The 25,373-nt window shown below is 43.1% G+C and overlaps 1 protein-coding gene across 2 annotated transcripts in view; it reads right to left on the minus strand.

The window, feature by feature from the left end:
• The window catches only part of PDS5B (PDS5 cohesin associated factor B), an 813,886-nt gene that overhangs the window by 299,382 nt on the left and 489,131 nt on the right, over positions 1 to 25,373 (minus strand). For both annotated transcript variants that reach the window (XM_069205557.1, XM_069205556.1), the window contains exons 22-23: positions 9,197 to 9,265; positions 5,978 to 6,114 (exon numbers count right to left, since the gene is read on the minus strand). In XM_069205557.1, coding sequence (XP_069061658.1) covers positions 5,978 to 6,114; positions 9,197 to 9,265 — 206 coding nt within the window. The remainder of the gene's footprint in view (positions 1 to 5,977; positions 6,115 to 9,196; positions 9,266 to 25,373) is intronic.

Below are 25,373 nucleotides of genomic sequence, written 5' to 3' on the forward strand. Positions count from 1 at the left end.
CCCAGCTAAATAAACGAAACCAAGATCTGTGTCATCTTACTCAACATGAACCAATACTAGCGTTTTTTCAAAGAGCAAGTGAGCCTGCCCCATCCCCAATCTGTCTTTATTTTCAAGATGTTCATATCCCACCTTCCAGTCTCAGAGGGAATCAATGTCTTTCTTTACGTTTCCATGGTGAGGACAGACTCTGTTCACACTGTTGAACAATGTCATGAATTCAGGATAGTTTGAACCATCTCTATAATCTATATGGTTTCTGCAATACCATGAATTAAACTCACAAATAAATCCTACTCAACGAATTCAATTCCCACAGGGAACTTGCCAAAGCTAAAAGTAATATTGAGTGGCTGCCACCACAGCAAAATCAAGAGTGAGTTAAGAACCACTAACTTCTAGACAATCCAAAAGGCACCATAGTGAAGTAGGCTCACTATTAAGTTTACCCCTCGGAGCAAAGCCTTCAGCCCATTGAGTTTTTAGGTCCAGTAGGGATTAACACTACGGCACGGTTCAGAACCCCTTCAACTGCATAAAAGCATTTCTAAATCCCTTACCAGAGGAAACATTCTTGCAGGAAGAGGCAGCGAGTTGGTGAGTTCCCAAGTATTGATTGCAGTACAACAGAATAACATTGGCAATAGGGTTAAGACTAAAGAAAATCCAATGCCTTGGCCATAGCAACTATAAAAATGATACTAGTCATAAAATAGATCATTTTTTTGTGGTGTAGCATACTAAGTTTAGGAACAGTAGGGCGTTCTTAGATGATCTGAAAAATACCGATCATCTGCTGGGACCTGCTGAACCATGTGTGATGTAAAACTATTTTCTTTCATGATTTTCTCATGGAAAGAATGGAAGGTGGCACAGAAACTAAAGTGTGGGGACATTTTCTGCAAATTCACAGATGATATCCTCATCCATGAGATAAATGACTGACACACTGAATAAACATACTTACAATAGAGAAGTCTGTCACATGATTCCCCAGTGTTCTACTGTCACTTCACCAGAGTTGTAATGAACAACTAGAGCGCTAACATTCCATATCCATGACAATATGAGGCACCTCGGAAAGACATGTTGGTCTAAGAGGCATATCATTGAAATAATTTATCATGGAGGAGACTGCAGTAAAAGGACAAGATGAAGGGATCATTTTGTCACAGAAATTACACCTAATGTCTAAAAAGCTAAAATAAGGACCCATATTTTCTAAATTCTCAAATTTCTTCATCAGTACAAAAATAAAGTGAAGCCTGTAATCCAAACACAAGTAGCAGTGGGTCAATTGACTCCCCAATGTTCTACCATAACTTCATCATGGAGTTCTTATAAACAACTGGAGTGCTAAAATATACAACCATATTCAAGACAAAAGTAAGGCATGTACGAGCATTTAATTATTTGGGAACAGGAACTGTTGAATTTAAAGTCTTTCCTATGGAGCAGGCTTAAGTAAATGAGCACTGAGGTGTAACTACAAACATGAAACAAGCAGGATAAGAAAAAAAAAAAAAAAACACTTATCTTCGAAAATGCTCTTTCCTGTGTATACTCTAACAGCAGGTTCTTCACCTTTAGAATATTCTCCCATCGCAGATCTCTAATTTTAGACCTTTTTTAAATGTTAAAAATAGGCCACTCCCCAGTGCGTGGAGGTAGGTGGGCAGTGAGGAATCTACATTTACACATATCATCCACAAGGAAGAGAATTGCCCAAGGTAAGTAACGCAATCCTCATTCTACCAAGCTAGGGGCCAAAAAAATCTTGCATGAATGAACAGGCAAAATGTCCTTCCCACTGCATCTGGCTGTCAAAACAGCAGTGTTTTGTGAATGCATGCACAGACACACAAGTCGCAGCCTTCAAAACTCAAGGCTGGGCACTCACCTTGTCAATGCACTACTAGCAGCCTTAGCCCTCAAGGAGTGGACTCTCGGTCCTTCCAGGGGCTGCTTTTTGGCCAAAACATGCCAAAACAACAGATAGTGGATGGGATGTGGAACAAATTAGGCTAAAGGGTCAAAATCCTCAGAATTGCTCTCACCGAGAACCAGGGACAAAGCAAAAAAAAAAAAAAACAAAATCAGGCTCATAGCTTGGATCTCTTGAACTCGTTGCACTAGAGGAAAGCCCCTGAACGGAAACATCTTCAGGATTTCATGGATGAAGGAGACTGGAAGCGAGTCAGGATTGACTTCTGCTCATAACTAGGTCAGGAGGCTTGCTGTAGTTTGGTGGTAATCTACGACCAACTATGGTGAGCCTACATTTAACAGCCAGTCGTGGGGAAAACTGGGACACTCTACCACCGAACCAGCAGCAACCATTGCCATCACCTTTGTGAACATGTGAGAAGCACAGGTGAGGCCAAAGGGGACCAAGGCAAACTGAAAATGCTCCTGGCCTAACCTGAGCCGCAGGCAATGTCTGAGAAACTGCAGGGTGGGTATATGAAAATACGCGTACTACAAAGCATTCATTATGAAGGCATTCAGAAGAAGATCCAAGATGGGCCAAAGACCTCCATCCTTTTTTAGTACGAGGAAATAGTAGGAGTAGCAAGCCATCCCTATGTCAGAGTCCAGAACTCTCCGGGACTACTCTGGAGAGTAAAGTGTGCCTGTCCTGGATTATAATGTACAAGTAATCCTCCAAGAGCTAGTCTGGTGTGGGAGGGAGGTTGGGTGAGTGGGGCACAAAGAAATGGTAGGGTATAACCATGCTGAATGATCTGAAAGATCTATGTCTAAAGTGATGGATTCTGCCTCCTACAGGGTTGTGCACTGCTAAAGGCAAGCTGAAGTGGCTTGGACGCTGTTGCAGCAGAGGACAGGGAATGGGAGGTCTGATGACCTAGACAACCTGCCCGGTGGATCCAAGTCCTCACCCAAAAAAGGACTGAGGTGACTGTAGAGGGCTGGCACTGCCTGTAGGCCCACCCCATGGAGTGGCTTAAGAATGTCCTAAATTGGTGAGGAACCAATCTGGCAGGTGTTGAAATACCCAGAGTGTGTGATGTGGCCCTTATCTGCTTAAAGTGGATCATTGGGGCTCAAATTCATGCCAGGGGGGTGCCAGAAGACTGCTAAAGATACATAGCATGGCTTTCTTAAAGGCCTCGACCTGCTGTAGTGTTGGATATAGGCCGGGGAACTTAAAGCGCATTGGGATCAACAGTGGAATTGGCTTCTCAATCTGAGATTGGGAGAGACTGATTGGCATGTTTATGCCCTAGCAACTTCTCTTTCGATAAGAGAGTGGCGGATGAGGTTGAGTCCCACTTCGCTTCCTTACATTCCTGTATGGACTTGAACTTACCTGAGGATTTCGACCACAAATACGACTCCTCGTGGAAAAGAACTCAGAGCCTATCAGTGCCCTTGACTATGAGAGGGAGTGGACTTACACGAGGCATTGAACCTTTTCCTGTGTTCTGTGACTTACATCTTCACTTTTCAGCCACAAATCACGTTTGGGTGCATGAGTTTTGCTCTAAACCCAAGAACCAAAGACACCTAGTGTGGATCAGTGACCAACATCTGTTTTCCACAGTAGCAGCATGGTTTGAAGGCGTGTCATTTTAGAAGGAGATGCTGTTCACTTGCATAATGTATTTCAATTTGGATGTTTTTCTAAAACAGACAAACGTGGGAGCTGAGTTCCGAATCTGTAGTTGAAGACAGGCAGAAAAAACTGAAACCAGCACAAAGGTTTGGCACATATATGCAGTTCTGATTTGTCACTTCTAGGGATCAATCAGGCCTCTGGGGAACCTCATGGCACCACCTAGCGGCACATGAGAGGACTGTTATGAAACGTTTTCAGATCCAGTCTAGCACCAGCAGAAAATTCAAGGTGAGAAGCATCCATCAGAAGTATAAGTTTTTAACTCATTCATAATAAAATATTTCCAAGGAGCCTACATTTTTTTTTAAATAAATTAAAAAAAACAGCTTTCTCAAATCTTCCATTTAATTGTAATGCGATTTTTTGAGAGGTGTCGGAAGCTATTAAAATTAATAAATGCATACATCAACAGGTAGTGAGAGCCAACAAATGAGATGCGGTTTAGCCTTTTGATTTTTTTTGATTTTAGACTTTCCCACCTCCTCTAGTGAACACTTACATCTAGCTGCATGAATGTTCACTAGCTTCAAAATTATTTTTATTTTAAGTTCAATGTAAGGAAATTTAAGAAGATTTATGTTTACTGCCTACAAAAAAGCATGCTCTATGTAATTTATAAAAAAAACTGTATTGAAATTTAAAGAATGAAACATTTCTTAAAATAAGTAACAGAGAACAACAGGAACGACAATGAAGCTCTTTTTGTTTTGTTTTTTTTAAACACAGTAAAAGCGGTCATGGACGAAACAATGTTCACAGACTGGCAAAAAAAAAGAAATGAAAAGGAATGTTTAATGTTTTTGGGACTTGTTTATTCCAGGAACTTCTAGCAGCAACAATAAGACATTTTCACATATATGTTCAGCCTTCTGCACAGGAGACTGAATGTTTTTAAAGTGGTCATCTCGAGAGCTAGGTGAACATTCTACAAATCTGATCTTCACAATTACTATTATAGAAAGAACATCTAGTGATGTGTGGCTTGAAACTAATCAGATTTGTTTTCATACTATATTTGAATCTCCTTAATATACATCAACCAGATAGGAAATAATAAAAATCCAACATTTTTGCTAGCCTACAGTGGTCTGATTTAAAGTGATTTACTATGCCATACTTTCGCTGAGTAACTAACAACTTGTGTCTCCTAGGAAAAGACAGAACTGCTTGAACTCGTTGCCTAGAATCAAGTGTGAAAGGGAATAACTTGATTGCAAAATGGGGGGAAACAGCCATTACTACAGAGCTGTTTCCTTGACTAGCATTTATCACACATGCGTCATTACAACGAATAGCCTTTACCCCGCATACCATTACAACGGTTGTAATGATATGCATGGTAAGGGGTATGCGTGGTAATGATGATGAAGGCTATCAGCGTAGTTAGAGGAAACGGAAAGATCATTCATTTATTTATTTTATTAGTAGTGGGCGTGGGGGGATACTGTTTTAGGAAGGGGCGGGTGGTTAGGATTTAGGGCAGGAAAGACTGTTTTGGGGCTTGTGGTGGAGGGATTGGGATATGGGGTACTGTTTTAAGGATTTTAGGGCTCAAAGCAGGGGACAGGGTTGGACAAATTTTGGGTTTAAGGTGAGGGAGGGTAATTTTTTTTAAATGACTGGCTGGGGGGGGGGGGGGGAGAATTGGGGGGGGATTAGGGGTTGCGGTGGACCTTTACCACGCATATGACTTTAAAACACATGCTTTTACAACATTATTTGTTGAAAAGGATATGTGTAGTATTGGCATTCTCGTAACACAATGCATGGTTCCAACATACAACCCAAAATAGGTGTTCAACAATGCTATTACATCATTGGGAAATTACAGTACCCCTACAGGATACTCCCACAGTGTCTTAAAAAACATCAATAAAGGTAATCAGACATTAATACAGAACAGCACAATGATAATGTATTGATATACAGGCTGAAATAAAGCACAGTCAATTTATGTCAACAAGGAAACCTTGGTATCCTGGAATGTTGGAAAATTTATTTTTTGTCCATAAAACAGCGAACTGTGAATAACAAACTAAGACATATAGAACGTTTCTGCTTGCTGGCAGGCACAAACTGGCATGCAAATCAACTGTGAGTAAGATTTAGGGCCTAATGTAATAGTGAATGGGTTGCCTGACCTATAATTCGATCAAATCACAATTTTAGATTTATGTTTCTCTCCCACATTCAGCATAATACCTGTTTCAACATATTATTGAATAAAGCAAGCAGTTTGAAATTACTTGAACAAAACCAATTTTTAAAACTTACATGCTATAACACATAGGTGCACGCTAAAAAATGACACATTTTATTCAACTCCTAACCACAAACCTTAATTTTCCCTGTTCCGTTAGGTCTCCATCACTGTGCAATATTGCAGTCAGCAATCGAAGTGTAGAGTTTCCTGATTTACTTAGATTGTTTTTCATTCCCAGCAACCATCTAACCATCATCTTAATAGCCTGGATCTGCAACAGAGAGGTAAAGCAATTTGTCATTAAAGTATTATTTCCAGAAAATATGATAACATATGGCTTTAGACTTGACGCAGTCCTCGACCACCAATCAATTAGCGGTCACCATCGGTAAGCGTTTCAAAATGGCCAGCCGTCCATAAATGTTTAAAAATGGCTAACCAGAGGCTCTGCTACATAGAAGTTGCAGCACCTCACCAAAGTCCTGTGACCGCTAATCAATAATTTTCCACCATTTCCGAGAACGCCAAAAAAGCTTCCTACTACCCAGTCTTGCTCAGTAAATGGTATCACCTAATCAGACCTAATAGCACCCTAAAGGCAAGAACCCTTGCCACTTAGGGAAACCATTGTGTGATCACATAGCACACACCAGCCCTCAAACACCCACACCAGCACAACAAACACCACTAACCTTGTTCACGACCTTATGATTGTGCACATCCTTATCAATAACACATATACCCTCACAAGAGAACAGGCTCATCCACACACACTCTGCATGCCGCACAATGTTATTTGACCTCCCTGTAGTCTTTGACAGTGTGTACTAGAAGGAATGAATCCACACAACAGAAACAAACATGGGTTTCTCTGAAGTGGTGATCTAATAACTTGGGTCCTACTTTGCCACAATTCATAGATGGAAAGCAGAGGATCCCCCATTATGTTCAATCCCAACATGGAAACCCCCTGGACTTGGACTCGCTGTCTGCACAATAAAGAATCAGCAATATGCTGACAAGCTACATGAAATTCTAGCGGCAACAGACTCAAAAGCACCCTCAACCTCATTCGAAAGCAGAAGCCCAGAGCCTATCCAAAACTTAACCAAAGACCAAATTCATCCTGTTCAAGAAAGGTAATAAACACAAATGTGAACCTGGTCTGCTTCTTATCCTGTCTGACAGCCAATGCAACATCACTCTGATTCATCCTCAACAAACTAATCCTTCAAAGAACACATTGTGAAGAAAATAAAGTCCTAGGCTCTCCTTTCTTAAGTATGTAAAACCACTCTCCTCAGTGACAGAGATTTTAGAATTAATGCTCAAGCCTCGGTTTTTTCACACCAGGAAAGTAGCAACACTGTATTCTACAGTCCTTTTGGCAAAACACCTGCTTGACACCCTGCCAAAACCTACATTATCTTTAGGCCGGCTTCATGCCATACAAGGACATCAGCCCTCCCACACCTGGCTGACAAAAATGTTTATCTCAGGGTGACAGCACCACATTAGAAAATGTAATTTCACCAGACTGAAGACAAAAAAACACAAGAACTGCCACATCACAGACTCTACAATTCAAGGTTAAGAAACAGTATAGCATTTAAGTACTCAATTCTTCAAACATATCAAAATAATAAGAACCATCACCAACAAATATCGTACTACACTCCACCTCATTACAAAGGAGACCAAAAGGTGTACCAGACGCTTTTGCTCACATTCAGCACACAACTGTACTCTAGCTAGATCCCAGACTTAACATAATCATGCATACATTAATAAACTAATGTGCAGGAAAAGGAAAGTAAATAGGTATGTCTGTGATATTTTCATTACAGAGCAGTCACTGACTGAAATTATTCTATACTAAGATGCAAAAGGAAGCAACGCAAAATAAAGATATGTTTTACAGAAAACATTAGAATATTTAAAGTAGAACACTTATGTTCATTAAATGAACCAGGTAAGTACTAATAGTGATTAGGTTTCATGGTCACGCTTAGTGTTTGTTTTTTTTATTCTTTTTTAAAACCCTCCAGGGCAATCACAGGATTGTGCCACAGATGTACTGCCTCTTAACAGCCAATAGCAAACTTAAATTAAACTCATGAACACATCGATTTGTGATGCCAAATGTGCTTGTTTAGTCATAGTCAATTATTTCCAACTGTGATTTTTGTCCACATGATAACATGAGAATTCATATCCATCAATGTCCTTAACATATATTGCAAGGATCATTTGTTAAGGGACGTTTTTCTTTATATTATATGTTTTGTTATTAGTCGATATTAATGGATAAGTTATTTAACTTTGGTAACACCTTATCTGATAGACCCTATATCTAGCTGCAGATTCATTACCTCTGAATTCTTCCCAGGTTTCAGACTGGATCTGGAGGATTTTTCTGAGCGGTACCTCTGCACGCCAGTAGATGGCATTGATCGGCTCTGCAACAAACCATCCGCGTTGTTCGCACTGGAAATGGTGTTGTGGGTCCTAAGTAGGTGTACTTAGTGCGCAGACATCTGTTTCTTTTATCCACTTTCCACGCCAGAAGTGAAAAGCCATGAAGAACACAGACTACTGGTTTGTCAAAATTAGGGCGTTGAAAGGGGAGTCCATGCCCCTAGAAATAAGTTTGAAGAGCTGGGAGGAAGGGTGGGTTGTTAAGGAATCTGCAGCAATAGTCTCTACCAGGTAAAGCATTAATGAAGGTAAGTAACTTGTCCATCTAATAGAGACCTCTAAAGAGATAGGCCGACTGTTGCAGGATCCTCTAAAAGGTATATGGAATCTGAAAACAATTAATGCTTCTACCTAAGGCACCAATATTCTTCAGATATGCTATTCGTGATTACAAGTGGACTTTTTTGGCATTGTGACTACACAACAATAAATGGGTTTGTCTACTAGGGGATGTTAGTGTTAATCTATATACAATATACCTCTTCTGAAGGCTACAGATGAAGGATCAGCCCTTGTAGGGTTAGCATAATCTACGTTAGGGACAGGTGTTGGTTTTAAATGACCATTTGCTGCATGTGATGCAACTGCAAAACAGTGCTAACCCAGCAACACAAGCAACAAATGTATGGTAGAACAGGATACTGCTCACTGATCATGTAAGTATGTACAGCTTCAGCATCAAATACCTTTCTCAAACTACCCAATTTGGGCATTCGTTTTTATTAAACATTTCCATCAGAAATGAACCAGACAAAATAATTTATCAAATGGCTATTAATTGTATTCCAGGCACGTAGAGCAACTAAGTCAAACAAATAAAGTAAAACAATTTTACATTATAAAACTTTGAACTTCTAGAAACAGAACATACTTACTTTGACCAACGTTTCAGGAGAAACTTCATCATCTGGAACCCAGAGCTTAGTTGTCTTTTTCCCAGGAAGCTACATAAAGGTTACACAAAATACTGTCTCATTACATGTAATACAGTCCAAACAGAAGCAACAACACCAAGGCACAAATGAAACACTCACGGCGAGTAACATGATATTTAGCTCCAGAACCTATGTGTGGCGCTCAATCTACACAACAATAGTGGATAACTATCTACAGTGGGCACCCATCCAAAGTCCCAAGAGTCAGTGTTGGAGACCTGTAATTCAGGAGATTGGTAGTTTCAACCCTGAACATTTAAGCACACCATCAAGGGAATGCAGAGAGTCCTAGGTTAAACTGAGATAGATTTGTCATGGGAAGAACTACCTAACAAGGCAGACTAGACCACACAAGCACTTACTATTTGCTTTAAAGACTATTAACCACATTTTCAAAACATATGGGGTGCACCATCCAATTGTATACACAACATCCAAGATCCAGCTATAGAACTCGCATAAGCACTGCAGAATCAACATTTTCAAACAAACAAATAGGACACCCTAAATCTTATAAAAATATGTTCAAACCAATATATCTGAGAAAAATAGAAAACAATCTATTGATTTGCCATACAAAATACACTGACTCCTTCTCAGGAGAAAGATTTTTGTTAAGGACTAGTCGAAGAAAAGTTAGAAAAACAGGTGCAGTAGGATACAAAAAGGTAAGCAGAAATGTGGGCGAAGTGTTCATAAACATCTCACAATAACATTTACCAGACAAAAAGAGAGCTGCACTTCAAACGTACCTACTTTGTTAATGTTTTAGAAACAGAACTAGATGTGTTTAAATAACTGAGCTAAATTCCTCCAATGTTATTTGAAATGCAGTATTTCAAGGAATCCCAAATTAAGACGCCAGACACTTTTGACAAATTTATGGAATTCAACCTCAAATTTTAAGACTTTAGACCTCTCAGAGAAGACAGAAGGACTGAACTTTAAACATAAGAAAATACATTCCAGTTTTATGGGACAAGATACAAGCCCTACTAAAAATTGTGTAAAACCATAAGATCAATGCTAGAATACCTTCAAATGTTAAAAAATAATGATGTAGGAAGCTGGCTCTGTATATATTATACCAAAGTGAGGTATAGTGTGCAGAGAGTCCAGTGGATCCCCAGAGGCTAAAGTAGATAATACCAATGCTCTCTTTTGTGGTAGAGATTAGTGCTAAGCATTTGCTGTACCCACATAGTCAAGAAATGAGTCACACACTCAATGACTAACTCCAGAACAAGGTTTCATGTATCAAAAATATATACTTTGTTACTTTATTTCTAGAACCAAAAGGATCTTTGTTGCAGGTAAGTTCAGTTTCAAGAATGTATCACTTTCAAGTATTAAATGCACTTTGTTTAGAATTCACAACTAAAACAGTTTACAGGTAAGTAATGTTTATTAGTTTCAAAAGTGGACACAGTGCAATTTCTCATAGAAAGCACTGCAATCCTAGGGCAGGAAAAGTAACCATACAATTCACAGGTAAGTACTTGACTGACGATCCCAGTCTTCAGGGGTTAAGGTGTCCACAGGGCAAAGTTTAGGTAGACACCAAGAGTGCACCACCAGCAACACTGGGCCAGCCGGGTGAAGTTGTCAAAGTTAGTGTTGGGCGCCCAATGTAATCCTATGGAGATTAGGGGTGCTCAGAAAGAAACTGCTTGCAGGTAACTACCTGCAACTTCAGGGCACAGGCCTGGGGGTTTAGATCAGCACCAAACACACACCCTCAGCAGCACAGGGACTGCCAGGTGCAGGGTGCAAACACAGCATTGGGCGCCCAATGCTTTTCAATGAGGGAACCTCAAATCTTAGGTATGGTGGTTATGCGTGAATCTTTCCCATCGTCATAGTTGGAGTCCCACAGTAACAGTAATATAAGCAGTGTTGACACATTAGAATTAAAACCTTTTAGAAAACAAAAGACATTGGTAGCCAATTGATATTGTTTAAAAGCATCCAAACTTCAACAAATCAGAGCAGAGACCCTGAAGAACTCATCCCCTGCAGAGCCACCATACCTAAGATTTTGAACACAAGTGTATAAAATTGAGAATAAGAGGTATAAAAAATGGTGAGCATTAATGCAGAGGCGGGAAGGCCCCAACTGAATCTATGGAAGATAATACTGGAGAACCATAGTGTAGAGGTAAGTAACTTATTTTTTCTCCAGTATTGTATCTTTCATAGATTCACATGCTTGAATCAGACTAGTGAGTAGTACCAAAGGAAGAGGGAAGGTGGGTAAGGCAAGTTACCCCACCATGATCATTTGACATAACCGATTATTTTCAAAGCTTGAAATGCAATACTACATTTTGATATGAGGAACAGTTACATGATCAGCTCTATCTAAAAGGTAAAATTGAAAAAACTGAGAAGGAAATCAGAGAAAAAATGCAATCTGACATCATACTAGAAAAGAATCAACAAATCCAATGTTGTCTTCCTTATGAAAAGAAAGGTTGAAGCGCAGCTTGTCTAACCACCATATCTGCCTTTCTCCATGCATCCAGGCAGTAGTGCTTCATGAAGGTGTGGGTATTAACCCACACTGCCGCCCTGCAGATATCCTGCAAGGATACACCTGCAAACATGGCTGAAGAAGTTGTGACCTTACGGGTAGAATGAGCTTTCATCTTCATAAATGGTGGCCTTTCTGCCTTTTTGTGGCAAAAAGTGATGGTCGCCGATACCCAGCAAGCAATGCTTGCTCACGTCAAGGCCAGTCTCTTTGTTGGAAGTGTGTAAGAAACCAGCAGCTTGTTGGACTTCCTGAAATTTTTTGTTCTATTCAGATAGAATTTTAGACAACGACGAATGGCCAGAGAGCGCAAACCTCTCTCCGCAGGAGATGATGAGTTAGGAAAAAAGGTCGGCAGAATAACTGGTTCGTTTAAATGTAAATGAGATGGTATAAACTTCGGGTTGGTGCGAAGTATGACTTTATCTAGATGAAACTGCATATAAGGTTTTTGGGTTGTAAACACTTGTATCTCACATACTCTTCTTGCGGACGTGATGGCCAACAAAAATGCCCTTTCCATTGGTTCAAAAGGAGATCTGATAAGCTGATACAATACTGTGTTAAACTGTCACTGCACCAACGGAGACCTGATTGGAGGGCCCAAAAAAGTCCCTTCATGAACTCCTTGATCAGGCAATCAGACCATAGTGTTAAGTGTCCGGAACATCTCCTTAATCTGGAAATTGCTGTTAGATGGACTTTAAGGGAGGAATGAGTGAGATCTGATTTAGCAAGGAGCAACAGATACGGGAGGATCTGCTCTGGTGTAGAGGAGAAGGGATGATAAGAGTGAGAACACCATGAACAAAATCTTCTCCTTTTAACTGAGCAGCATTTGTTTGTTGACCCAGACCTAGACTTTTGCAAAATGGACGAGCATTCTTCAGAAAGACAAAAAGGCACTAAATTCAATGTCGTGAGGAGCCAGACTGACAGAGTGCAAGTTTGAAGATAGAGCACCTGGCCCTCGTTCATTGATAACGGATTCTCTACAGCTTGGAAATGTATGCGAGGAATCTTTGATAGGCGAAGTAGCTCTATGAACCATTACTGCGTTGGCCAGTGGCAAGGCTTGCACTTCATCTTGTGAAAAACCCTAAGAATGAGTGGAAATGGAGGGAACGCATAGGCCACCTTGCCTGTCCATAAGAAGTGGAAAGCGTTTCCCCATGAGCCAAGTTGAGGATGACTGCAGGGGTACAGGCTGATCTTTTTGTTAGGATGAGTGGCAAACAGATCAAGGTTCGGAGAACCCGAGCAGTGAAAAACCAGACACAATTGTTCGTGATTTAGTTCCCACTCGTGACATTATCTGTCGGTTCTGCTGAGCAAATCAGCCCAATCATTCTGTGCTTCCGGAACATGCTCTATTTTCAGAGAAATTATGTTGACTAACAATCATTTCCAAATTAGTTGTTCTTGTGTCGAGAGCGCTTGAGACTTTGTGCCCCCCTGCTTTGTGAAACAAAACACTGTAGTAGTGTTGTCTGCACTCACTAACGCCGCTGAACTGCGAATCCTGGGGAGAAATATGTGAAGTCCCTTGAACATTGCTTTGAGAACGTTTATGTGCAACTGAACATCTTGACTCGGCCACTTTACGTGCCCCTCTAGTTCCCTGTATGTAGGAGGATGGCTCAGTTTATGGTGTACACCTACGGTGTGGCACCCTAAACTGAATCCAGGCAACCCTTAGTGATAGTGTTTTGGTGCTTAGATAACCAAAGCTCTCTAGGGGTAGCTGTGCAAAGCAGCTCAGATTTATCAAGGAGGAGTGTAAAGCACTTAAAATACCACAGTAGTCAGTCAGTAACTGTTACACAAGAAAGAACACCACCAGGGGTTGTAAAAATAAAGTATTCCTTATTACAGCACTAAGACTATACCAACGTTGGTATATCTCCACACAAAATATACACTTACTAACAAGCAGGAGAAACAGAGATACAAAGGGCCCTACAGGGTGGCCAAACCATATACTAAGAAAGGGGTGCAAGACTGGAGGTGCCCAACCAAGGCGTGTGTGTTAGAATTTCAGGGTATTTGGGGGGGGGGGGGGGGGGGGTTGTCATCGAGTCAGGTGTCCCATAGGCTAAGCCAGGATCATAACAGTTGGATGTTCTATGGATTCAAGACCCTTCCCAGTGGACCCTGAGGAAACCAGTTGACACAAAAAAGGTTGTACTCCCACCTGTAGATACCCAGAACACAGGAAAACCTGCACCAGGGACCTAGGTACCTAGGGGTGAAGTGACATCAGAAACCTTTGCTGGAGTCCAGTTGCGGATGGAACCCCAGGGTGGATTCTAGACAAGAGGAACCTCAAAACCTTGTTTCAGTTTCCAGACCACTCAGAGATGGCTAGGCAGCGCAGGTAGGCAATTCCCCTCCTTTTGGAGGTGAAATTCCTGCGGGTTTGGTGAGGGAAGAAGTCCAGCTGCACATTCAGCAGTGTGGACTAATTTCAGGTCAAAGGGAAGCATTTTGAACTGGTAATGGCAGCCTGCCACCTGGAACATCAGAAACATTCTGTGCTTTTGATAAATAGGGATGTGTAAATATGCATCCAACAGTTCTAGGGCAGCCATATAGTCCCCTGTTTCCATCATCTGTAAGATCTCCTGTAGTGATAACATTCGGAAAGACTGCTTCTTGATGAATTTCTTCAATAAACTGAAATCCATGACCTAACTCCATTTTCCCAACTTCTTTTTGATAAGGAAGAAGTTGGAATAAAATCCCACATTGCGTTAATTTAGCGGAACGTCTTCTAGCGCATTCTAAGCAAGAAGCGATCTAATCTCCTCCTTTAGTATGGAAGATGGCAATGGGAGGATCTCGAGGGAGGGAAATTGAGAGGCTTTTGAACAACTCCAGGGTGTGACAGTGTTGGATTACGTCTACCACCCATTTGTCGTTGGAGATTATATTACACTGATCGAAGAATTTGGACAAAGGGTAGCCAAATTGTAGTAGGGCTGAGGAGACAGGGACCTGCATCATATGATTGTCTCCCAGAACCATCCTGGATCTTTCCTCCAGCCGGTGCATGTCTATGCGCTGGTCACCTGAAATAAGGTGCCGCTGCTGATGGTCTGTAGGGCTGCTGGGTTGAGCAAGGAGCACAAACCCCCTGCTGAGGATAAGGCTGATACTTTGTCTGTGGCAAAGACGTCCTGATTGAAAACTGGCCTCTACCTCTAGGCTGAAATGACTGAAACCTCCTTTGTTGTAAGGTGCCCAGAGAACGAGTCGTCTCCGCCCTGATGGACCGTAAGGCTTCATCTACGTGTCTGGCAAAAAAGCTCTCTCTGTCGAAGGGCATATCTAGGATTTTAGACTGAGCCACAAGACGGAACAATGTTGCTTTCAGTCATCCTTGGCGACGTAAAACTGCTGCACCTGCCATCTGCCTGAAAGCTCTGTTGGAGATATCAATGGAGACACTGAATCTCAGACAAGGCCTTCTCACCCTATATTAGTATGTCTTGAGCCGCTTTCTTTTTGTTCTGCGGAAGATATTCTAAGAATGATGACAAAACAGACCACATATAGCGGTCATATTTACAGAGGATGGTTAGAGCATTGGAGACCCTGATGGCGATCGCTGCCATGGCTGAAAACTTTTTATCGATATTGTCCAGCCTACGGCCTTCCTTGTCCAGAGGAGCAGTGCAGGGTGAAAATGGATTCACCGCTCGTCACTGCGTGGTCTGCATAATGACTGAGTCTGGATTCTATTGACCAAAAAGGCATGTGGATGCGGAATCAGAAGCCTTATATTTTTTTTAAATCTACTTTGGGGACAGCTGCTAGGATAGAGGCTGGAATCTTCATCACCTTCAATCTTTCCTGACAAAGTCCACAAGCAGGATGGCTCTCGTGGAGAATTGAGTCTCTGGCTTAAAATCACAGCGGTAACATTCAGTTGGCTTCACTGGGAGAAAGACAGTTAAAGAGCTTGCATGCCTCTCTAAGATGTCATGAAACCCCCCCCCCTCCCCGCAATGTCTGCTGGAGGGGAGTCTGCTGGAGAAGAAATAGGAGAGTCCAGTAAAGGTTGGTCCATAGCTGGTCACCATCATGGTCGGCAAGGGTGTCGGATATAGTAATTGAGGGCATCACAGCTTCTTTCTAGGTTGTAAGGAAGGCAGACTCCTAGGAGTTGAGATAGCCACTTCAGCAGGTTGTGCAATTGGCGTTTCCTTGTCAGAGGTATTAGCATCTGGAAAACACGTGCAATAATCATTAATCGAATGCCACTGACCAATGATACTGGGAGCATGACAGGAGAGTCTTGTACCTGATGATGATCATTTTCGGACTCTTTGTTTGGAAAAGTCATTCTTGATGCGGATAATGGTCCCTCTCCTGGTCTTTCAAAGAAAAGTCTCCCTCCAGATAGGCGGACTGTTCATGTTCCGGGCCCCCATCCTCTGACTCTTGGCATTTCACACGGAGTGGGGAGGAGCTGTAAGCAGGGCCAAAGAGTCCTTCATCGCCTGACTTTTGCATTTCCAGCAAGTGTTCTGGTGGCAATGGAGAGATATGGAACAAGTCTTGGGGCAAATATGAAGAAATGCCCTTAGAAGTAATGAGTAAAATGTATTTTGGGCTCGACGATGGTGTTGTCGCTGACAGAGCCCCAGAAGAAATCTTTGTTGGTGGTAGGATTGCTGGTAGTTGCATAACCAAGAGGTTATTGTTCTTATTTATGTTTTGTCGAGAATTCAGCAAGTATTCTTTATACAGGTGACAAGGATCAGTGCCAAAGTTGTAGATGTAGATAGAAACTTTTTCAAAAAAATGATGCAAACATTTGATAGAATTTCATGTAATGCTAATGGGTTACTCAAACAAAAAGTACATGCTATGCTTAATTGGTTGACCATATTCAAGCCTGAAGTGAATTTTCTTCAAGAAACCCACCTTAAAGATAACCTTTCTAAATCTTTTGTCCCTGAAAGATACTGCCATAAAACGGGTGGCTATTTATTTATTTTTATACATTTTTTAGCAACCACAATCGACTGGCAAATTTTTGATATATTTAGGGATGACAACGGACCATGGCTATACATCAAATTGGCAGTCAAAAGGAATATAATAAATGTGGTTAACTACTTTGGGCCTGTTGCTGACGATATCAAGCCACTAATTCAATTACATAAACTAGTAATGACTACAGTCAGTCCAATGACCTGGGGGAGGGGCTCTGAGAATATTCAGATCATGCCGACGGTAATCACAGAATTCACTGGAGTTGGAGAGTAAAAGGTCAACCAAAGACTGAGATATTATTGTTCCATACACCACCCAATGATCTTCCCCCAACTCTGCAGTCTCAACAGTCACCTCAATGACCCACCCGCTATTTAGGTACCTTTGCACAACACGATTACTCCTAACTATTCGATTTAAACTATAAAACAACCTTTTATAAATAAAAACATTGCTGGATAGAGGGAATTGCCTTCCGCTATTTGTTATTGGAAGAGTGGCCCTCATAAAGATGTTGCACCTTCCATTAATACTGTTTTTATTTACTACACTACCCATTAGAATTAATGGATCGTATTTCAGAGAACTTGATCAACTATTTCAAAATTTATCTGGAGTAATAGGCTGTCTAGGACCAAAATAGAAGTATTACATTTAGATAAATTGTAGGGGAACTAGCCTTACCTCATTGTCAAACATATTACTACACTGCACTTTTGGATGATATAGCTCAAATTATGATCAATATGAAATATTTGATAACTTTACTTTGGCCACTGACCTACACCCCCTCTATCTCTCCCATGATCTTCCCCCAGTATTCATTCAATACAGGGCAGACCCATATGGTATGGAAAAAGGTCCCTATCTGCCCCGGACATCGTATACAGTTCGGGTGTTGCACCCGTCTCGTAGTATGTGGACGCTGCCTATCATAATATACCGTATGAAGGATCTTAAACTGGATTAATCGCACCCTGGACCTGATGGCAACTTCTCGGGGAAACATCAACGCAGCTTTCCAGTTTATGTCTTTCATGTCCCTTAAGTTGGCCTCCCGCCATCTGCGTAGTCTGCTAAGTGTATCCGGCATATTATTGTTGAGGGTCTTGTATACCATAGAGATGGTTTTCACAGTTAACTGCTCTGTCAGCAATCTACCTTCCAGCGGGGCATATTCCGGTAATTCCATCCCAGGGAGACCCTCCGACCTCCAAGCATGGCTCAGTCGGGCATAGTAGAAGAACTGCACCTCGTTGAGCCCATATACCGCCCTAAATGATTCAAAGGGCATGAGATCTCCCTCTTCTGACATCTCATAGATTGGAGATTCCAATACGATCCCACACCTCGAACCCGATCAATTTACCAATTTCTGACAGCCAGTCACCCTCCCACAGGGGGGTCATCCTAGTGGGTCTGCGCATCCAACCCAGCACCTTGGTTGCCCTTGCCCAGGCTCCCAGAGCCGCCTGTGTAGCGGGCAATAGCTGCCACACTCTCCCACCACCATTTAAGTAATGAAGACACAATCTCCACTCCCACTCTAGTCTCTCCAACCTGACAGTAGGGTGATCACCGGGGGCAAACATCCAGTCGTTAATGTTGATCAGATGCGCTGCCCAATAATATGCTTCCACATCTGGCAGGGGACAGGCCCTCGTTATACTGATTACCTTGCAGGCTTTTGAGCGCAATGTGCAGGTGTCTCTTCTCCCATAAAAAGGCTTGTACATCCCGCTTCAGAGCAGGTAAAACCTCCAGAGGGATTGGGTAATAGGTGTTTTGTAAGACCTATAATAACTTTGGTAGGGGGATCATTTTAAACAAGGCCGCCTACCAATCAGGTTAATTGGTAGACTCCCCCGACGCTCCATTTCAGCTCAGCACATTTCAGTCACCCTCCCTAAATTACGGGCATGACCGAGGTCCGCCATTTGTGTCATAAATATGCCAAGGTACTTGAATACCTCACTTGAGTATTTTAGTTGACCTGGAAGGGAGTGGAGAACTGTGTCCTCCTGTGGGCGTATAACACTGATTTATCCTAGTTAATTTGGTACCCAGAATAACTCCAGTACTCCTCAAACATCTGGAAGAGTCTCAGCAGAGAGTCTAGGGGTTTCGCCACATAGAGGATTATATCATCTGCATATAGGGAGATGCGCTCTTTCTACCTTCCCACCCATATAGCTCTGGGTGGGAATGGATCTTACATGCAAGGGACTCTCTGGTGAGGGCAAATAGCAAGGGGGACAGGACAGCCTTGTCTGGTGCATCTTGCAATAGGAAACTCGGACAAGAGGGTCCCATTAACCCTGACCGCTGGCACTGGGTTAGAGTAGAGCAGCCGCACCCATTCCCAGTACCTGGGGCCCACCCCAAATCTCTCCAAAGTACAATCCAGGAAGGGCCAGTGCACAGCGTCAAATGCTTTTTCAGCATTGAGAGCTAAAAATGTGTGTGGGCCCGAGCGGCGCAAGATGGTATGCATCCAGTTATGTGTGCGCCTCAGGTTATATCTTGTGGACCGTCCCAGCATGAAGCCAGATTGTTCCCTGTGAACTAACAGGGTGATAACTCCCTGGAGGCGTTTCGCTAGTTCTGTGGCCAGCACTTTCACCTCTACATTAAGGAGGGAGATCGGCCTATAGGATGCACAAGACGTTATAGGTCGGCCCTCCTTGTGAATAACCACAATTTCTGCTGTCCTTAAGTCCTGGGGGAGTGTGCACTGTTTTCTTGCCTCCAGGAACATGGCCAGGAAATGGGGGAAGGGCTAACCAATCACCCAGCCTTTTGAATTTCTCCGCTGGGATCCCATTAGGGCCTGGGACTTTCCCTGAGCGCAGCCCTGTCATGGTTGTTTTGACCTCTCCTAAGGTAATGTTCCCTTCTAAGGTCGCTCAGGACTCTGAATCCAAAGTCGGGACCACTATGCCTTGTAGGTATTCCCTTAGGTGGTGTAGCTCTTGTAACTGGCGGGCCCGGTACAAGGCCCGATAAGGAGTTGGCGAAGCCCCCTGCAATTTCTGTATTCAAGGAAACCCAAACCCCCTACTAGGTCTCCACCTCATTTACCCACCTTGCTTCCATTTCTTTCCTACCCAGCCAGGCCAGGAGTTTCCCCGCCTTATCTTCCATTTCATAGAGCCTGTGCTGGGCAGTGCGCAATCAAGCTTTAGTTTCCGACTCTGCCACTGCTCTATAGTCTACTTTAACTCCAAGCGACGAAGGGTGTGAGGAGCCGGAACCTGTGCCAGGGACACCTCCATCCCTAGGAGTTGCTATTCGTATTTTTCCAGCGTTTCAGACGTCTTTTTCATCTTCCATGCCACTAAGTTCTGTGCACTGTCCCTTATCACTGTCTTATACGCCTCCCAGAGTATCACTGAGGACTCAACCGTCCCCAGACTTTCCCGGAAGTATAGTTCAGTGTCTACACAGAGCCCATGCGGCACCTCATGGTCTTGCAAATCCCAAGCCATAAGCTTTCATCTTTGGGGTCTCCCCTCTGACTTCCCAATCCGTGACATCATGGGGAATGGTCTGACAAGCCCCGGGCCAAGTAGTCCGCCTGGCGGACCACCTTGACTTCCCCCGCGGGGGCAAAAATGTAATCCAGCCTAGAAAATACTCTATGGGTCCCAGAAAAGTGAGATTATTTCCTATCTATGGGGTGGGTGCGTCGCCACAGATCCAACAGTCCCAGAGTTGCCACAAATTGATACTGTGGAGTATGTGGGCCCTTTCCCCAGACACCCCTGAGCGATCCATATCCATTACATCATCAAAATCACCTTCTACCACGTGTTGAGGAGTGCGCTGCCAATATAATCTCTGCAAGCTTGTCCAGAACAGGACCCTGAATTCTAGGCAGGGCATAAACACTTATAAACAGTATTTTCTGTCTACCCCAAAGCCCCTGTACCCCCACGAACCTTCCTGTTGGGTCTACCCACTGTCTTGAGATATGAAAGAGGGGGTTGGCTTACAGATTAAAGTCAATCGCCACTCACCTGGAGCCAGAGTTGTAACCTGAGTGTGCCAGCGTAACATAGGGCCCTCTACCCAAAAGGTTACACCTGGTGCCTTTAAGATGTATCTCCTGTAAAAACACAACATCTGGGTGTATTCTCTTTATGTACTGAGACACCAGACTCCGTTTAACACTGTCCCCTAGACCATTTATATGCCATGATAGCACAGAAAAAGCCTGAGGAGTTACGGGGGAAGGAGGATGTCACTTGTGGGAGCAGTACTCAAAAAGGTACCATACTTCCGAGCATGTGGGCGGGACATCTAGTTGCCAGCAACTCACATAATGAGACCTAACATGCATATGTGTCTGTGGTGTATTCAAAGTCAACATACACAGGCAAATAATCCCCAACAGAGTGAGCTTCCACCCCTCCCCACCTCCAAACACTGCTTATATTACTGTTACAGTGTGACTCCCACCATGACAACGGAGAAGATTCAAGCATGTGAATCTATGAAAGATGACAATACTGAGAAACAAGACACCTATTTCTAACAAGCACTGGCAATGGGTCTCGCCTATATAAGAGCTAATGGCTCTGCCAATGTGTTTTAGCCATGTTGTAAAGCATGGCTAAAATTTAGTGGCGTAGAGGAGAGTGGAGTGGAGTGTCAGAATGGCATGGCAAAGAGTGGAATGAAGTGGCATAAAGTGAAGTGGTGCAGGAACAGTACACAACCATAGAGTGTAATGGCATAAAGTGGTGTAGAGTGCAGTGGCAAAAAGTGGAGTGGTGCAGAGTAGATTAGAGTGGCGTACAATGGATAGGTGTAGGGTGCAGGGGCATAGTGTTGAGTGTTACAGAATAAAGTGCATTGGCATAGAGTGTATTGGCAGAGAGTGCAGAGGGGAAGAATGCAGTGTTGAAGAGTGGTGTAGTGTACAGTGGCATAGGGTGTAGTTGTGCAGATTAGATTGGTGTGGCCAAGACTAGAGTGGTGTAGAGTGGAGTGGGGAAGAGTGCAGCGGCAGAGTGGGGAAGAGTGCAGCGGCAGAGTGGGGAAGAGTGCAGCGGCAGAGTGGGGAAGAGTGCAGCGGCAGAGTGGGGAAGAGTGCAGCGGCAGAGTGGGGAAGAGTGCAGCGGCAGAGTGGGGAAGAGTGCAGCGGCAGAGTGGGGAAGAGTGCAGCGGCAGAGTGGGGAAGAGTGCAGCGGCAGAGTGGGGAAGAGTGCAGCGGCAGAGTGGGGAAGAGTGCAGCGGCAGAGTGGGGAAGAGTGCAGCGGCAGAGTGGGGAAGAGTGCAGCGGCAGAGTGGGGAAGAGTGCAGCGGCAGAGTGGTGAAGAGTGCAGCGGCAGAGTGGTGAAGAGTGCAGCGGCAGAGTGGTGAAGAATGCAGCGGCAGAGTGGTGAAGAGTGCAGCGGCAGAGTGGTGAAGAGTGCAGCGGCAGAGTGGTGAAGAGTGCAGCAGCAGAGTGGTGAAGAGTGCAGCAGCAGAGTGGTGAAGAGTGCAGCGGCAAAGAGTAGAGTGGTACAGGGTGGAGTAGAGAGGCGTGCGCTAAGTGGGGCATACTATAGTGGCATATAGAGGAGTAGTGCAGAGTGCAGTGCCATACAGTTGAGGAGTGGAGTGGTGCAGAGTAGAGTGCAATGGTAAGGAGTGGTGTATTCATGGTGTGGTAACACTGCCATTACTGACAACACATTTCCAACTGAAATGACCATTACATTTTCACAGACATACTGTTTTACTAATAAAACTATACAGTGCACACACAAAAATGTACAAATTCCAACAACTAGTGTAATGATTTGGTTGATCATACTGAAGTGCTTGTTTCCAACACAGTTAAGAAATAACAAAAAATTTGCTACATTAGTTTTTCTAATTCTGATATATTCTGGAATACCTACACAGCTCATTTAAATGTTGTCGTGTGCTACAAAAAACAAAAAAACAAAAAAAACGTTCCTACCCCCCTTCAGCAAGGTTGTCACAAATCCTCTCACATTTGACCCTGGTCTTTGAATGCCCAGCAAATGCGACAAAATAAGAACTAGACTTTCAGGCCTGTTTGCAGAAAGGGAAAACTCAGAAGGATACTGTAATTAGAAACTTGGCTGGGGAAGGTACAAACTCAAGCTGGACTGCCTAAAACAAATAAAGCCAACAAACAGAAACAACGAACATATGAGTTACAACACAAATTCAATGGCATGCAACGGGCAGAATGCATTCCTAGATCGACTTCTTGAATGTCCCAAAGATGTTATTAGCAAACCAGGCAGTTGCACTGTCTGGTAGGCTGTGACCTAAAATGAAAATGTCAATTACCCAGTGTACATCTGTTCGTGGCATCAGTCGCTGTAGATTCGCATGTTTTGCAATAGCTCGCCATCTGGTGTTGGGCCGGAGTGTTACAAGTTGTTTTCCTTCGAAGAAGTCTTTCGAGTCACGGGACCGAGTGACTCCTCCTTTTGTGTCCATTGCGCATGGGTGTCGACTCTATCCTCGATTGTTTTTCCCCGCAGAGGGTGAGGTAGGAGTTGTATTGTAGTAATAGTGCCCATGCAATGGAGTGACTAAGTATGTACCTATATAAGGTTGAAATGATATATATACAAATAGTTGAAGGTAACTTCCGAACTGCTACAGGCTCCCGGGGAGGCGGGTGGGCACATGCGAATCTACAGCGACTGATGCCACGAACAGATGTACACTGGGTAAGTGACATTTTCAGTTCGATGGCATCTGTCGCTGTAGATACGCATGTTTTGCATAGACTAGTAAGCAGTTATCTCCCCAAAAGCGGTGGCTCAGCCTGTAGGAGTGGAAGTAGTCTGAAACAATGTTCTTAATACGGCTTGCCCTACTGTGGCTTGTTGTGCGGATAACACGTCTACACAGTAGTGCTTGGTGAATGTGTGAGGCGTAGACCATGTGGCTGCCTTACATATTTCTTGCATTGGGATGTTTCCTAGAAAGGCCATGGTAGCACCTTTCTTTCTGGTTGAGTGTGCCCTTGGTGTAATGGGCAGCTGTCGTTTAGCTTTAAGGTAGCAGATTTGGATGCATTTAACTATCCATCTGGCTATACCTTGTTTTGATATTGGGTTTCCTGCATGAGGTTTTTGGTATGCAATAAATAGTTGTTTAGTCTTTCTGATGTTTTTAGTTCTGTCAATGTAATACATTAATGCTCTTTTGACATCTAATGTATGTAGTGCCCTCTCAGCTACGGAATCTGGCTGTGGGAAGAACACTGGAAGTTCCACTGTTTGATTTAGATGGAACGGTGAAATAACCTTTGGTAAAAATTTAGGATTAGTCCTTAGGACGACCTTATACTTGTGTAGTTGTATAAAAGGTTCTTGTATTGTAAACGCCTGAATCTCGCTTACTCTTCTTAGGGAAGTAATGGCGATGAGGAATGCAACCTTCCAGGTTAGGAACTGTATTTCGCAGGAGTGCATGGGTTCAAAAGGTGGACCCATAAGTCTAGTTAGGACAACATTTAGGTTCCATGAAGGAACAGGTGGTGTTCTTGGTGGAATAATTCTTTTAAGGCCCTCCATGAATGCTTTAATGACTGGTATCCTATAAAGGGAAGTTGAATAGGTAGTCTGCAGGTATGCAGATATTGCTGCAAGGTGTATTTTAATGGAAGAGAAAGCTAGGTTAGATTTTTGTAAGTGAAGCAAGTAACCCACTACATCTTTTGGAGTTGCGTGTAATGGTTGGATTTGATTAATATGGCAGTAGCAAACAAACCTCTTCCATTTACTTGCATAGCAGTGCCTGGTGGATGGCCTTCTGGCTTGCTTTATGACTTCCATACACTCTTGTGTAAGTTGTAAGTGTCCGAATTCTAGGATTTCAGGAGCCAGATTGCTAGATTCAGCAATGCTGGATCTGGGTGCCTGATCTGTTGGTTGTGTTGAGTTAACAGATCCGGTCTGTTGGGCAGTTTGATGTGTGGTACTACTGATAGGTCTAGCAGCGTTGTGTACCAGGGTTGCCTTGCCCAAGTTGGTGCTATTAATATGAGTTTGAGTTTGTTTTGACTGAGTTTGTTTACCAGATAAGGAAGGAGAGGGAGAGGAGGAAAAGCGTAGGCAAATATCCCTGACCAGTTCATCCATAGGGCATTGCCCTGGGACTGCCTGTGTTGGTATCTGGATGCGAAGTTTTGGCATTTTGCGTTCTCTTTTGTCGTAAACAAGTCTATCTGAGGTGTTCCCCAGATCTTGAAGTAAGTGTTCAGAGTTTGGGGGTGAATTTCCCATTCGTGGACCTGTTGGTGATCTCGAGAGAGATTGTCTGCGAGTTGATTCTGAATCCCTGGGATAAACTGTGCTATTAGGCGAATTTGGTTGTGAATTGCCCAATGCCATATCTTTTGTGCCAACCAGCTCAACTGCGTTGAGTGTGTCCCCCCTTGCTTGTTTAGATAATACATTGTTGTCATGTTGTCTGTTTTGACGAGAATGTATTTGTGAACTATTATTGGTTGGAAAGCCTTTAGTGCTTGAAAAACTGCTAGCAGTTCTAGGTGATTTATATGCAGTTTTGTTTGATGTACGTTCCATTGTCCTTGTATGC

This window comes from Pleurodeles waltl, chromosome 8, assembly GCF_031143425.1.
Source record: "Pleurodeles waltl isolate 20211129_DDA chromosome 8, aPleWal1.hap1.20221129, whole genome shotgun sequence".
Classification (NCBI taxonomy): domain Eukaryota; kingdom Metazoa; phylum Chordata; class Amphibia; order Caudata; family Salamandridae; genus Pleurodeles; species Pleurodeles waltl.